Genomic DNA, 15,755 nt, shown 5'->3' with positions numbered 1-15,755 from the left:
CGCACACCGGTACCAGCCACTGATGTGAGAGCTGCCATCAGCTGAGCTGCTATCTTGATTTTGGCAGTGCATTCTAGTCTCCTGACTCCCCTCTCCTGTCCCTCACCTGACAGCACAGCTCATGACCCCATCCTTGAAATGGAGGAAGCCAAAACATCATTCCGAACCAACAGCTTCTCCTTGGCATTCAGCACGTGTTTGCCGGGTGATTCAGGATCCTGGATGTGTCAGCTGGATCTCCGATTTTCTCCCTCTTCCTTTTTAATATTCTCATTTCTGGTTCAGTGCCTGCTGGTTGGGGCCACAGACCTCCTCTCAGTTTTGATTTCTCTCTGGAGCAGGAAGAATGAGATCAGACAGCCCAGGGTGACAACATGCATTTAAACTGCCAGACTTGGAGGGGCCACACTTCCCATGTTACAGGCTCATGTCACCACAAATTTCCCAGAGCTGGGCTGCACCGGATGGGAGCAGGAGGCAACACCCAGTGGGGAGTTTCATGAAAGACTGCAGCGGGCAGGAAGGACAGCAGATGAGCCGCGGCACTGCTCCCTCTACCCTCGGGAGCAGGCAGGGGAGAAATCTCCTTGCAAGGCCTTTCATCTTCTGCCAGCTCCTATCTGGCCTAAGAAAAGTAAAAGCTACCTAGGACTTGTCCCTTTAATCTCAACTTTAAACATGGAAAAAAATGAGGGAGAAACTGTGCTAAGTTGCCAACCTTCAATAGTTTCTGTACAGCCATGCACACTTTTCACAAGACACCAGTAAGGAATGTTGCTGAGGTTAAAGCCACCTGCACCCTTCTGTTCCCTCGAGTGGCAGGTTTGGCACTGCCGTTGAAGGTGGGAAGGTAACTTCCAGGAGAAGACAGTACCTTGGATCTCACTGAATGCCTTCGGAGTGCTACAGAGCTCTAGCAAAATCATCCAGATTGAAGACTGGAGGGTCTTGATGTATGGTCTTCCTGACAGAGGAATGCATCACTTGCTCTTTCTCCTATCTCCAGGAGATAGGAGAGGTTTGATGAAGCTGGAACTTGTCAAAAGACTGTGTTTTTCTTTATGAAGTGTATTAATAAAAGTATGTGTCTCTTCCACTACATTCATCACCACCATTCAGGAACTGAAATATTCCCCATTTGCAGCAACTGGAAAACTCCCAGAATTTCTGTTTGAGAGCTTTTCAACAAAATTTCAGAACATATTCAAAGAAAAAGAGGGGAAATTATATCAAAATGCCATATTTCGTCTAAAAATATTTCAGCTAAAGTTTTCCTGCCAGTTCTAAATGAAAACACAGAAAGTCCCATAGGAATGTTTGGTAGCAGTAAGTAAGTTTCCTCTTTTATTCAGCATAATTGCTATTTATGCCACTGACTTGCAAAAATCTCAAAAATCACCAGAAAGGAAACCTGAGCAGGAAATATGCTGCCTCCTGCCCAGCTCTACCTCCAGCACTTTCTTCATAGCTGGTCCTCCATGCTTTGGCCAATTCTGGAATGAGCAATAACATTCACCCATTCTCATCCTTGACTCTCGTCAACCACCATGTGCCACAAAAGCCTTCCAAAATATTCATCTTTCAGCACTGTCCAGATAGGCATTAAAAGGAAAGCTGAAAGGTCAGTACTGCACAGCAACAAGAGACACTTGTTTGGAGGAAGCCGAGACTTGCCTGGGTAGATAACTACAATGCATTTTAGTTACAACATGACAGTTGTGAATAACTGATTCTGTAGAGACAGCAGGAACAAACAGAAATCAAAGAAAGGACATTCATCATGGAAACCACATGCCATCCAGTCAAGCTCAATGTGTCGCATTTTTCTTCTCAAGAGTGGTCGCTGCTTAAAGCCACCAGGAAAATGGATGATTGTTGCTTATCACCTTGGTGGGTGGAAAAGTAAAATAAATCTTGGTGTAAATATGCCCTACAATAGCCACTTCAGGGAAATTCAAGACACACCTCCCAGCCACAAAAGAGACAAGGTCAACTTATGAGTAACCACCAGGTTCAGTAAAAGATTATAAACCAATGAAATTCTTACAAGCACTTTATCCATGCTGGTCTTAAATTAAAAATACTGTCACAGCAACCAAAAAGGAAAAAAATAAACAAACGACAACCTTCATCCCCTGAGTCTCTGATTAACTTTCCTGTATGACAGCAGAGAGCTGAGATGGAGCATCATGTAATGTACCTCCTGGTCTTGGGTTTCATGACACACTCCCAGGGCCAGCAACAGCAGGCCTGCTGCAAGACTAATCACAAAATTAAACCTCTGCAATTCAGGTTTTCCACTTAGAAAGCAGACAGAAATTCTTCCCACTCCTGGGGAAGAGGCAGAGAGAGATCATATAGCATCACTGTCATTGCTACCACTGATAGTGCTGATGATTAGCGATTCATAATAATAACATAGGTAATTAGCTCCTCCTTCAGAATAATACCACTGACCTACACATGATCTGATGAAATCTCAGATCTTAAAATGGGAGAACAACCTTCATCTACTGAATCTAAAGCACTGTTCAGAGTGAGCAGAAAGAAGAACAGATCTCAGAAGGACTCCACCAGGGACTCCTGGAAAGCAGCTGTAAAGAACTTCTAGAATTTTAAGTCTAAAATGAAAAAAACAATCAGTTTTAGGATTGGTTTCATGTCCAGTGCAAGTACATCAAAGGAATGAGTAAAGTTGAGCCTGGATGGCACATGACATCTAGGGACATAGTCCTGCCTGGAGAAATGCAGCCCTCAGGAATGGAGACGAGCCAGATAATTCAAGTGGGTGAGCTGCTGGTGAAGGAACCAGCCAGGACTGCAGATGTTTGACTGAGTTACTCACAGGCCAGAACGAGTTCTCCAGGTGGAGAAACAAAACTGGCCAAGACAGGAGGCTTAATTTGCAAGCTTTGTTGCTTGAACGTGGAGCAGTGCCCCAAATCAGATTTGATACTTGTCAGCAGCCTGCTAAGCAGCCCGCGTCACCCAGGAGCAGGGAGGGATAGGCTGGAGGTGGAAGATGAAGAACAGCAACTCCTCTGGCTGCCTGACGTTCAAGTCAGAGGAGCATCACAACACATGCTGGAAGAGTAGCAGTGGTACCAAATCAGGCATGTTGTGCTACTTGGGAGCTGCCTAGATGAGGAGAGGTGAAGCATAAAAATTCCTCTCTGTTTCAGTTCACCCCTTTTACAATCAGCAAGGAAGGAACCTCAAAAGAAGCCTGGTGCCAATTATCCACCTAACTTTCAGTAAGCTTTCAGCAAGAGCAACGTTGAGGTAGGAGTTTCCGTAAGAGGCTGCAAAGGGACTGCAGCGATAAGAACATGCACTTGTGGCACCCCAGACATGAACACGCTGGATGATAAGAGAGGTAAGATGAACATAATACTATTTGCATTTTTCAGTAAAACCAAATCTCTTGTGCTCTTGGCAGGCTGCAACCACTTGCTCAGGGGCTATACATCACTTATGAGATCCTCCAGAGTGCCTTAGGGTAACTTGTCAGCACAAGGGACTGCACACACCTCCAAGCCTCCCAGCATCCTGAGAGCATCCACATGCAAGCAGAAACAGTTAATTGCATTTTAAGGGTGGAAGTCCATTTCCTACCATTTATTTTGGTTAATCAACTGTGAGAAGGAAATAGAGAAAGAGCCTTCAGTTAATTTTTCCTTTCCCTCTCAGGCCTGTTTCTGATGCTGGGGTTTGCCACCTTGTCTTAATCCAATCAAATCCTGACCTCTTGGGTGACGCCAGTTATAATAACATGGTAGGCAGATTCCTGCTGAGCCAACTCTCCTTGAGTTCCTGTCATTCTGTAGGTCCTGCTATACTTGTGTAATTGAGTTTGTTACCTCATACACACAGTCCTGCAAAGCCCCTCACAGCTTGCTTCACCAGGGTCTGATCCAGTTAACACTCGTAACATTTCATTCACTAACTGCATCAGCATCCACGTGTTTATAGAAAAGCAGATTCTTGCTCCAGGGAAAGAATTTGTTCTGCAGGTTCATATCTCTGTCTTTTGTCTTTCTGGAGAACAGTAAATCCTTTATAAGGGAAAGTCTCTGCTGGATGCAACAAAAAAGCACACCTTTATGACTGTAACTGTTTATACAACTAAGGACATAAAGTCTTGGCTGTGCTAAACATTTATTTTACCTTCTGCAAACCTGTTCTTTGAGAGACAGAGGCAGTGAGGGAGTCCTAGCAGAAAGAGAGTGAGTCCATGGAGAGTGAGCAGGAGCAAGATGGACAGTGGGGGGTGGAAAGAGAGAAAAGCAGATGCTCGGTGCCCTGGATGCAGATGCAAGAAGAGCCTGGGGACCTGCTGAGCATCCTCACCCCTCCTGTGGGTGCTGTGGTGACTTAGGGCAGTGCAGAGGGAGGCAGGCAGGACACCAGGTAGGAAGCAGGGGGATCTGAAGCAGAACAGCAAACCTCGGGATCTAAGCAGGGACAGCGGACACCATCTACCTCGATTCCTGAAGCATTTTGCTTCAGCGGGGTGCAGTGTCACTAGGGAACCAGCAGCAGCACCAGTGACTCTTTGACCTCTCTTAGAGATTAAAGGACCCACCTCAGCCCACAACAGGGCTCTGAGAGCCTGAAAGGGGCTGCCAGGGAGGCAGGAGAACAGCAATCCTGCAGGGACGATGATGCCCTACAGGCCAGCCACCTCAAAGGCACCAACCTTTGGTGTTTCTCACAAAAGTTCTTCTAGGAGAGGAGGAAAAGCAGCCACAGCAGGGGCTGAATTATTCACAGCAGCACACAGGAGGCAAGGGGCGAGAGGAAGGGACGGGGGAGAGGAAAGAGAGCATCGTTCCTTTCAGTGCACTAACCTGGGTGGATGCTGGTGACTTAGAAATATAGGTGGAGGGCAGAATCAAATTTGGTTTAGGAAAGAAAAATATTATATAAATCCAGGAGTAAATAGAGAAGCAGTGCAATTTCCAGCTGCCTGGACATGAGGCATCATAGCCTGTAGCTGGGAAGATGCAAACCCAAGAGGACATGGCTCAGCTGTGTCCATAGCCAGCACTTTGCACCTATAAGGGCTGCAAACAAAATGAGAGGAGATCAGCAAAGACATCAGTTTCTTTACCATAGCATCAGATATCTCTACCACAGTAAGCCCCGGAAGACTTCAGGAAGAGCCAAGGTATGGTTATTCTTATTCACAGACAAAATCCTGAAGTGCATGGTAAACCTGCAGGCAAAACTAAAAATAATTGGATGCCTCTGACTTACTGATTTGAAAATGTGAATAGAAATGCAGGTAGAGTATTGTTAAATACCCCTAAAAATCAGGCCCAGGTCACCACTGAACATAGGCAAAGCATATTGATTAGAAAGCCCAACTGGAACAAGAAGAAAAGGCATGGAAATGCACCTCATTTGGGCAAGAAGAAAATCTGAGGGAGGTGAAAGAAAGCACATCTCAGGGGCACAGAGAGATCACACTGGGAAGAGCAGGAACGAGATGAAACTAAGCAACTGATTCACCTGGAAAATCATCAGTAAGAATTTCTTTATGCTGGTGACATTTGGTACCTCTAAGATATTGTTTTCCTGCCCATAAAGGTGGTTTGCTGAGAAGTCAGAATTTTGAACCTTGTTATTAAACAAGCAAAGCCCAGAGGAGGACTCAGATTTCTTAGTGCTGAAGATAACAAAGCTCTGTGGCTCATCATCTGCCCCAGGTTGTCCCATCAGCTGCATGAAATCCCACAAGAAAGACATACAGGGTCTTATGTTTCTATCTCACCTGGAGCTTCAGCCAGCCAAGATCACACTGGGCATGCTCTGAGGAGGCATGTCCATCTCTCCCAGACTGAGCCCAAACATACAGACCCAGCTAGGCGAGTTGCTTAACCCATCCTAATATCCACTGCTTAGCACTAAGGACTGGCTCAATCAATCCTGCACAGCTCGAGCTGCTTCTGCTTCCTCCTCATTGCTCTAAAGAGGGGGAAAATAGAGCTTTCCTCAACCAGCTGATAAAAGATGAAAGTATCACTGAGAGATTGATCTCTCAGCACCGAGCCAGGCTTCGCAGTCACTTTTATCACTGAACATAGCAGGAAGATGCTTCAAAATGCAAGCTAGATATGGGATACATCTTGTATTTCTAGAAAGAGAAGAGGAACAACAGAGGTGAAGCTTTCAATGCATCTTCCTTCCTTTTGTCTTTACATTCAGCTTGTGCCGATTTAACTTTGATTCCACTTAATCCGATTTGAAATGCTGTGAGTGCCACAGCTGGGCAAACCTGGCTCGAAGGAGGCAACAACAAAGAGAGAAAAAGGAATTAAAAAGCACCATTTATCTCATAGTATCAGCCTAGTGCAATTGCTGGATGAACCTCTGGCTCTGTTCATCAAGTCTCCACCCCAGAGTCAAAGCAGAGGCTCCAGGAAATTCAAATTTAGGTCTCCTAAGTATCATTCCTATATTACAGGCTTTAATTTCCATTGTGGCTTAACAGAAGGGCAAATAAAGGTAGTCCATCTCTCCCATACTAACCAAAAACACAAAAGGAGCAAAGGATCCACATTCAACAGGACATTTAGCTTGGCGAGATGAAGCTTACGTGGCAATTCCTTGCTCCCTGACCCCTTCTACAAAAAACACACATGCTTCTCCCACATTTCTTGTTTGCATTGGTGGCTTTGTTAGAAAGGGTGATGAGCAAGGAACAACAAGAAAGCTAATATCTTTTTTTGGCCTGTCCTTTCTCTCCTTTTTAAGCACAGGCTAGGGAAAGACTAAAAGTAATGAGAAACCAAGAAGAATCTCATACCTTTTCATGATGCAGCTCTTCTGCTGCAAATAATTAACACCAGCCAAAGTCAGATCACAGCAGGTAACAGTGAACTTGAAACAAATTTGCAGGGAAAATGAATGATTGTCTCTGTAATGAGGGAGAAAGAGGACAGAAGAACGCTTTGCCATTATGACAAATTAATCAGCCTGATTCTTCTCCAGCCTCTGCACGTCTTGCAGGCTGAAGTTTTATGATCTCAATCTGGCAAAAATCCTCAGGATGGGAAAACGTCATGAAACTCAGCAAAGCAAGTCACCAAGACATTCGGTTCAGTGAGGTCTGGATGGGGCTGTGCTTCCTCCCAGGGAGCTGCTCTAACAGCACAAAAGCCTCACTGACTCAAGGTACAACAGTCAGAAACAGAAACAGATATCCCCTAGGGAGACTGGAGCACACAACAGGGAGAGTGTTTAATGGGAATCTGCCCAGAGAGCATCACCCCACACTGCAGACTGCCCAAAACAGGGTGCAGCAGTGAAGAAATAAAGCACCATTTGCCCTGACCCTTGTTCGCCTGCAAGGTGCCAGCATGGTCTGTAGCTGTATCCCTTGCCAGTCTCCTGCTGTCACAAAGATACTGCATGCATTCAAAATGTCTCCCTGCTGTTCTTACACCAGGTGATCTCATATAACAAGGGGCAGGTGTTGCACATCTCAGGACAGAGCATGTCTGGACCATGTTCTGGTAATACCTAAGCAGGGAAGATGCAAACTGGCCACTGCAGTGCCTCTCCACACTTGGTTATTGCGGCCAGATGAGTAAACCTCAGGAACGATCATTACTCTTTACTGGCTGGTCTGGGGATACCTCAGGCTTCACCATAAATATTTGAGGACATGACAAGCAGCATTTTTCACACTCAAGAGACACAGACTCTCAGTATTCAAATGCATCATTCACAGTGCACTGCCCTCTCTGGCCAGCACTCCTGCTGTCTCGCCACCCTCACCACTCCCCACTGTTGTGTGAAATGGTGCCAAAAAGCACTTAGCCTTGAAATAAGTTAAATCATCTTCCTCGCAGCATCCCATGATAACGTTTATCCTCTTTGCTTTGTGTAATCCAAAGCATCAAAACAGCCACAAATGTATTGTACGGAATCATCCAGCTCATTACCAGGCAAAATTAATATCCAACTCAACACCCAAGCAGTAGAAAACTCCATGGTTCTACCAGCCCACAGAAGAAAGCTGCTAGCTGGGCTGAGAGGAGGCTGAGGGCTGGGAGGGGAACAGCAGCAGGATGAGAAAAGAGCATTGGAAATCACTGCTAAGGGAGGGAACATCAGGAAGCTAAGGTGTGTATGGAGATGGGTGCCAATCTCTTGGGTGGCAACCACTGCCAGAGCAAGATGGCAGAGGGCTGAAGCCTGCTAGCAAGAAAACAATACAAAGTCAGGAAAAGAATGAGCATTGGTCAGGACTTCTCAATTCAGTTAGGGGTATTTTTTCCCTCACTGTAAACTGCAGAACCATGTGCAGAGCTCAGGATCATCATAGGGCATTTTCTGGTCAGAATAGAAGCCAAATCCCATGACATCCCAAGTAACAAATGACCCTGTGTTTAGGGAAAAGTGAAAGGCATCTGGGGTCAACCCTTCTTGGCATAACCTGGAGCCAGAACATTCCCGTGGTGCCACCAGAGGCGGCCAGTCTCTTCTTCTATGGAAAGGTTGTATTCCCTTTTATGGATGCCTTTATTGCTACCTAAGTCACAAAGAGTTTACAAATAATGTAGTAAGTAAGAAAAAACACCCACCACAGTCAACGTAAAAAGATGTTTCAAGAGAAATATCTTATGGCTACAAATTCCTAAACATTTTCACTACTGCTGTTGTTCCACTCTGCACTGGAAACCTTACAAAATGCTACCCCAATTTCTGGGAACCAAGATACCCCAGCTTTCTGGAACAAGGTTAGCACAGCTGGAATGGCTTCTCATGGTTAAAACAGATAAATAAATTCAAGGGCAGCTCTCTAGTATGAACAGAACCTGGTTCATCCTTTGGGTGGATGGATGGTTCATCAGAAGTTCAACCAGGTGTATAATCTCCTTTTTTTAAAAAAAAAATTTCTCTTTTCCCTATTTTTTGTGTCTGTGATTAGGGAAGTATCAGGCTTGGGCAGTCACCCGAACATGCTTCCCAGCACATGGATGGGCAGAACACATCCTGCATCTGTCCATTCTGATCAAGTGGGCAGACCTCTACAGTTCACATGCAGAAGGAAATGAGCCTACCAAATGTCTTAATGCTATCAAAAGGGAGACAAATCTCTCCTTCTGCTTCTGCTCTCCTGGCCCTATACAGCCCTGATCTTCTCTTGAATCAGCTATGGCACTCAATAAAAGCTCCTCCAGAAGAAAATAATCTGTTTTTCTGCTCTATTGGTTTCTGCAGGGCTGTTGAGTTTTATCAGCTCACAGAGGAATCAAGCACCAGAGAGGGAAAACTGAAAGCAGGGGGAATATGTAGGGAGGAGTAGAGAGTAAAATCCCCAAGAAGGGACACAAACCTGCATTATGACCACTCCACAGCAAATGGGGTGCTGTGTTCCTGCTGGAGAGCCCTGTATCTTCTGCAAACAAGCAAAGGTAGTTCCTGGATTTTAGGAGCCGTTTCAATTGCAGTTCACTTCTGTACCTATGACAACTGCAGTACACCAGGAAAACTCTAAATCCTACCGTATTCACAGCTGGAGAACAGCACAGTCTGTCTTTGCTTCTGATGTGCAATCTGGCAAGAGGGACCTGCTACCCATTTCCCCAGTCATAGACCCAACTTTAGCACTGTGGTGAGCAGGTATGGCACAGCATCCACTGCAACATGCATCTTTTGTAAAGACATAGAAGAGCCCAACATCCCTATTGCACCATCAGATATATGATATTTGCAATAACTCCACACCCCATGTCCTAGGATAATTGGGAAAATCGGGATGTTCAGTGGCACAAGCAGAGCCGACCTCTGCTGCCAGTCTGGCCCCCAGTGCTTGCATCAGAGAGGGGAAAGGAACAGAACGCAGAGCGTGCCATTTGGGGAGGGTATTTAATTATTAACTGACTACAAGAGCACTGGCAGTGCTTTGATTAGCACACATGAGGAAGACATACTGTACAGCAGGCAGAGTCTCATTTAATCTGAATTAGGGAGTCAACATGCTTTTAATTACATCCTTAGCCAGGTACTCGGAGAGTTTTGTCATAGCAGCTGTGGCCCAAGATTGTGGGTTATTTTTATACCAAGTTTTTACCAACACTTACAGATTTCCCCATCTCCCTGTCACTTCCCTGCCTTTGCTTTTATTATAATTCCAGAAGAATCAGCAGAGGGGAAAGGTTGTTTGCTCTTTATTTTAAAACAGCTATCATCTCTTCTATAGCATTTGCAATGCAAATGCTTCCACATTTTGCTAGCAGATGAGACTCAGGATCCTAACCAGGTCAATCTATCTACAGTGCTCAAACAGATAAACCCAGGAGCTAAGCCCGCTCATATTAGGTATCTGTCCAGCATTGACATGGGTTCACAAATAACTACAGAAAGGCAGAGAATTCCATTAAGAGTTATGGCAAAACTCTGTATAATCTAGTGTCAGTAGGAAGCTCAATAACTTGTTGTCAGTTCAGATTATTTATATTGCCATAATCTGTGATAGCATCTGCATACCTACTTCAGAAATTTGTAGCTTCCTTATTGCCCACTGAGGAACACAAATATGTGAGAGGAAATAGCTCAAAACTAACTGCAATGAAAAATACTCAGGTAAAAGCTTTTTCTGTGGCTTTCCAAGGTACAGACAGTGGCATGCTGAAGCTTAACCCCCTAACGCTGATGATGCATATGGCAAAGTATTGGAAAATAAAATACAACCTGACCAACAGGGTTTTTGTGAAAAAGAACAGTAATGAAGATGGCACACAAGCCTAGGAAACCAGTGACCTAACCTCAGCTTTCCAATTGTTTCCTGGGGGCATTACATCCCTTCTTTCTACCCCACTGTTCCCTCTCTGTAACATGTGGAAAAGGAGAGCAGAGCACTACACCACCCCCAGGATACAGCAAGGATAATATTAAAGGCTATGAGGCACACAGATCATGAAAATAAGAAATAGGTGACTGATTGCTGAGTTAACCTGGTTCATGGGCTATTTGTAGAACCCCTAACCCTAAATCAACTTTATTTTATTGAAACAGGAATGTGGGATATTGCCAATAGTCTCCGTTGCAGAAGCCGCTAGCTGACACTGTCACTGGGATGTGGATGGCATAATGTCTTTGAGTAAAACTGTACCCTATGGAAGTCAACATGCATTTGCCAATGACCCTTTCTCCATGCAGAAACCCAAGCAAAGAAAAACCTCCAGCAGAAATTTCTGGGGTTTTTCTACAGTGCTGTCTGGGGCTTTTGGCTAGAGAATATTATGACAACAGTCTCTGCCTTCAGTCTTTCCATCTCTCTGGTGTCTTCTCATCACCAGTCCACTCAAATATACCCAGTTTCCTTCATTGCTCAATAGCTGCAAGCCCACCAATAGCCTGCTGAGCAGTGTGGTCAACACCTGTGCTATGATGTTTATTCTCTTCAGCCTCTCCCCAGGAATTATTCCAGTCAAGGACGTCAAACCACTATACAAAATAGAATTTAAAAGCTTCCCTCTGTGAAGAAGGTATTACCATCCTTATCACTAACAAAGGAAAATCTGATGCACAGAACTGTGTTTTTAATAGAAGACATACATTTATATAATATTCATATTTTGCCCCAAGCAACAAGAAGCTTTCAGGAGAGCCAGACAGAGGTCTCCATCTTTTGGTCAGCAAACATGTTTGAATCCAGCACAAAGGAACAGGAGCCTGCAGGCTTCTGAGTTTTGTTTTACATCACAAGTATCATTTCAGCCAACGTGGGCTGACCCCACTGTGGAACAAGGAAGATGAACTACCTAATGAACCGCACTCAGCCCTGGCTCTGGTGCTCACTTTAAATCATATGTCAACAAGTATGGTCACGAAGCTCTCCTTTACAAAACCTCTGATAAAACAGGATGTCCCATGAATGGCTTTGATCGGTTATTGATCATGACCATTATTCCTGGACTGAAGGAAGAGCAAAGTGCACAATGAAGCCTTCCCTATGACCCTCTCCTGTAGCAGCATGTCTCCCAGTCCTCAAACAAAACTGCACTGCTGCCTCCCTGCTCCTGCCCCTAGCAGGTGCTTTGAGGACAAGGATCCTTAACAAAATAATAAAATTGAGCATGAATCTGTTCTTTGGAAAACATTTTTCTTTCTCTAGTAACTTAAAGAGAACGAGCAAAGGTGCAGCACTGAAGGACTTTTACCACTCAGCAGCATTAACTCATTTCTCTTTTCCTTTGCTACCAAGAGCCAGAAATAAATCTACACCTATATAGATCTATATACTCTAGATCACCTGGATGGGCTAAGAAGAAACTGTGTGCAAAATGAAATGCCAAAGTCTAAGAGCTTGAAAACCATTAAGATGAGTCAGGTTGTTAATTCCAGATCACATTTCCACAGACGCTGTGGACATTCCAGCGAGGCTTCAAACTTGGCAGCTTGATCTCTACAATGTCCCAAACCTGAAACTCATATGCAACAAACACCAAATCCTTGGCTGACCCCTGGGGTTTGAACATCAAGAGACCCGTGTGTCACCAAAATCCAGACATTAGCTTAAACACATAGAGATTTTAAAAAAAAAATAATAAAAAAAAATAAACACAAAAACAAACTACCACCACCAAAAAAACCCAATCCCTAAACAACAAAACAAAACCCTGAGATCTTCTAATTGTCTTTTGTTTGATCTTCCCCTTTCTCCGTGCTGCAGTTACAGCAAATGCATTATGAACACTTGATGTCCACCTCCAGGACTTAAGTATACTGGCATCAGTGGGTCCTGATGGGTTTTCAAGACAATGCAGGGGTAAGTGTTGGGTGCAGAGGCCCAAGTCAGTATAATTACAGGGAGCTCACTTAACTCTTGTGTCTGTATTCAGAATCACCTCAATTAATGATTTTCCACCAGCCTATCCCCCATCCTATTGCTCTGTAGCCTTACAGAAATACCTTACTGCAAGGAAAGTAAGGGGTAGGAAATGTGTGAAGGGGAACAACGTACAGTGTGATATATCACCCCACCTTCTCTTTTTCAGCTACATCCTCCCACACTGCTAAAACCAACATGTCTTCCCTTTTCATATTCAGGCAGAGACAAATAGGTGATTAGTGTCTTACCCTGATAAGACACCCAGCACCAAGTTGAGCATGAAGAAAGAGCCAATGATGATGAGAGGGATGAAATAAAGCCAGTTCCAGGTATTTCCTGCAGCATCATTTGTCTGTAAGCAAAGAAAAAGGGAAAGAGAAAAACAAGTATTAATTCACCACAGAAACAAAATACCATACAGAAACTTCAGGGCAGAGGGCAGGGGAGATTCCCCTCAGATTTCCATACGGCTGTCCACCACTGATGTACTGGTTAGTTCTGTTATGTTCACCAGTTGAAATGCCAGGAGAAAGAACTGATGAACCAACCTGATTGTCCCACCGTCCACACCATGACTTGTCGTCAGCTCCACTGAGAAGATTCACCTAATTCCACAGCTCCAGGCTGACCCTGCTGCAGGGCCAAAACATGCTTTTAAGTGACCTACCTCTGTGCAGGCTTTCTACACCAGCCTCCTCCCTCCCCATCTCAACTCTGACTTTTCATGTGCTGAGCATCAGTGTCATATTTACATCTGAATTGAGACACACAACAACGGGAGGGAACCACAGTCTTCCGTTAATCTGTGCTGCAATTAAGGCAGAGGGTGGCACCATGCCCAGAATCTGTGCATACACACAGAGCAGAAGACAAGAAGTCTGCAAGAAAACGAGGCATCTTCAGAGTGATTGCAATTCCACATCTGCTTACTCAGCACTTTGGGCTTTGTCATCAAAACCCGTCTGAAGCTCCCTGAGTAAGCAGCAGTCTAGATTAAGGGGAGGGAAGGGTGGTTTAGTTTATGACAAAGTTTCTGCATTCATCAACCACAAGGGAGCTCTTTAAGGAACTGCTGAAAAGTAAAATGCCACATGGCCATTTACTGAAGCCAAGTGCTGAGAAAAATGCAAATTCTTCTCTTGTGAGTGAAGAATGCAGCAATCTGAGAATCTGATGTCAGGTGTAAGGGAGGGGAAAAAGGAAGCAAAAAGAAAAGACAAGACCCAAAGACATTCTCCTCCTCTTCCCTCCTCCTGCAGAGGGTAAAGAATAACATCAACACAGAGCTCACCTACCTGCCCAACCACAGAAGCTGGCAAGAGACCACAGAGAAGTGCTTTCAAACACCAACTTGCAAAAAAGGCATTCATTCTAACTGATATTGGTGCCTTCTATTTACTATCTGTGGTGCTTTTGGTCACTATTCCCAATCATATTTGCAAGTGTAATTTTGCTTGCAGAATGATTCACAGAAAGAAATGCTTTAAATGTGCTTTATTTCAGCCATACATGCACTTGATGCCACCTTGAAATGTCTCTGTGTAAGTAGAAGTCACCCAATAAACAAGCAAAACCAACGTGTGATGTGGGTGACCAATGTCGTAACATTTCTTACAGGTAATAACATCTATAGCATTGATGCAAATAAATAGCTTCTGAGACATTTTTAACATGGTGCGTATCTGCGCAAATTCTTCCTCAAGTAACATGCTCCGGATCAAACACATGACAAGCATTTCTCCAAATAGCAAATATCTTCAGAAATATCTATGTCAGTTGATCAGTGACTCACCCAAGAGGAACAGGGACTAAATAACCTCGCCACAAACCACACCTGCTAAAGGCAAAACCAGTGTGTGACAGACAAATGAAGCTGAAGAGAAAACGGGCTGGAAAAATGAGAGCAGAAAGACAGGGAAAACACTGTGCAGCCCAATCTCTCATTAGGGTTTTCTAATACCTTTTGCAATACCTGTCAACCCATCCCAGCAGCACCACTTCTTTGTTCACTGTTTTGTCTTTTCATTCCTCTCTCTCTACTTTTAGCTATTTCCTTTCCCTGTTCTGCACCGCATCCATACAGATGGGTTCGGAGGAAATGAAGCACTGAGGACAAGTGCTTTTCCCCAACACTTGGGGAAAGTGCCTGGTACAGCCCCAGCCTGCTCTCCTGGGGTTACCAGAGCGAAACCCATGTTTTTATATTTAGAGGCTGTTCTTCAATTCTCCTTTTGTCGTTAACCGACTCATCCTATGGCTGGAGCAAGCGTGTCCCATTCAGCAAGGCTGGGGACTGCCATCAGCCAGGCAAGGGGGGCTGGAGAGCCAGCCCACAAGGAAGAGCTGGAGGAAGGGAACAGATGGAAGAAGGGAAACCACATAAACATGCAAAGAGAGTGCAGCAGGTTCATTGCTGCCAAATGATCGTTTATCATTTATTTATTCATTTGAAGCCCAAACTTGGCGACAGATCCACAATTCCATGCCACAATCAAAGCCCTTAAAAATGAAATGTGCTGAAATATGACTAATTAACCACCCTCCTCTGAGCATTTGCTAGACTACCTTATGCTCAGGGCAGGGCAGGGACTCGCTCTGTTTGCTCTGCCTCGCACACAGAGATCCAGGACAAACTAGAGGGCAAAATGCCAGCCAAAAGGGTCAACAGAAAACCTCTCCCAAGAAAGCAGAGCCTCCACAGACATGCAACATCTTTCTCATGCTCCCAAGCATGCTTGAACCCAATCACAGTTTATGGCATTGGCTCTGCCATGCTGAGATGCTTAATGAATCAAACCTGTTTGCTGCCAGGAAAACCGAACTCCTGTTCTCCAGGGAGAGCCCCCCGAATTCCACAGGCACCCCTGCCCACGCTGAGCAGAGGAGGCAGCCCTCCGCCCGTAGA

At 44.7% G+C, this 15,755-nt stretch overlaps 1 protein-coding gene across 5 annotated transcripts in view; it reads right to left on the bottom strand.

Annotated features, from left to right (window-relative positions):
- The window catches only part of CACNA1B (calcium voltage-gated channel subunit alpha1 B), a 308,635-nt gene that overhangs the window by 154,553 nt on the left and 138,327 nt on the right, over positions 1-15,755 (bottom strand). For all 5 annotated transcript variants that reach the window (XM_049832551.1, XM_049832549.1, XM_049832547.1 and 2 more), the window contains one exon: positions 13,099-13,202. In XM_049832551.1, the coding sequence (XP_049688508.1) occupies positions 13,099-13,202 (104 nt within the window). The remainder of the gene's footprint in view (positions 1-13,098; positions 13,203-15,755) is intronic.

Source organism: Accipiter gentilis, chromosome 29 (genome assembly GCF_929443795.1).
Source record: "Accipiter gentilis chromosome 29, bAccGen1.1, whole genome shotgun sequence".
Classification (NCBI taxonomy): domain Eukaryota; kingdom Metazoa; phylum Chordata; class Aves; order Accipitriformes; family Accipitridae; genus Astur; species Astur gentilis.
The sequence above is the reverse complement of the archived record's forward strand: the minus strand, read 5'-3'. Positions and strand labels throughout refer to the sequence as shown.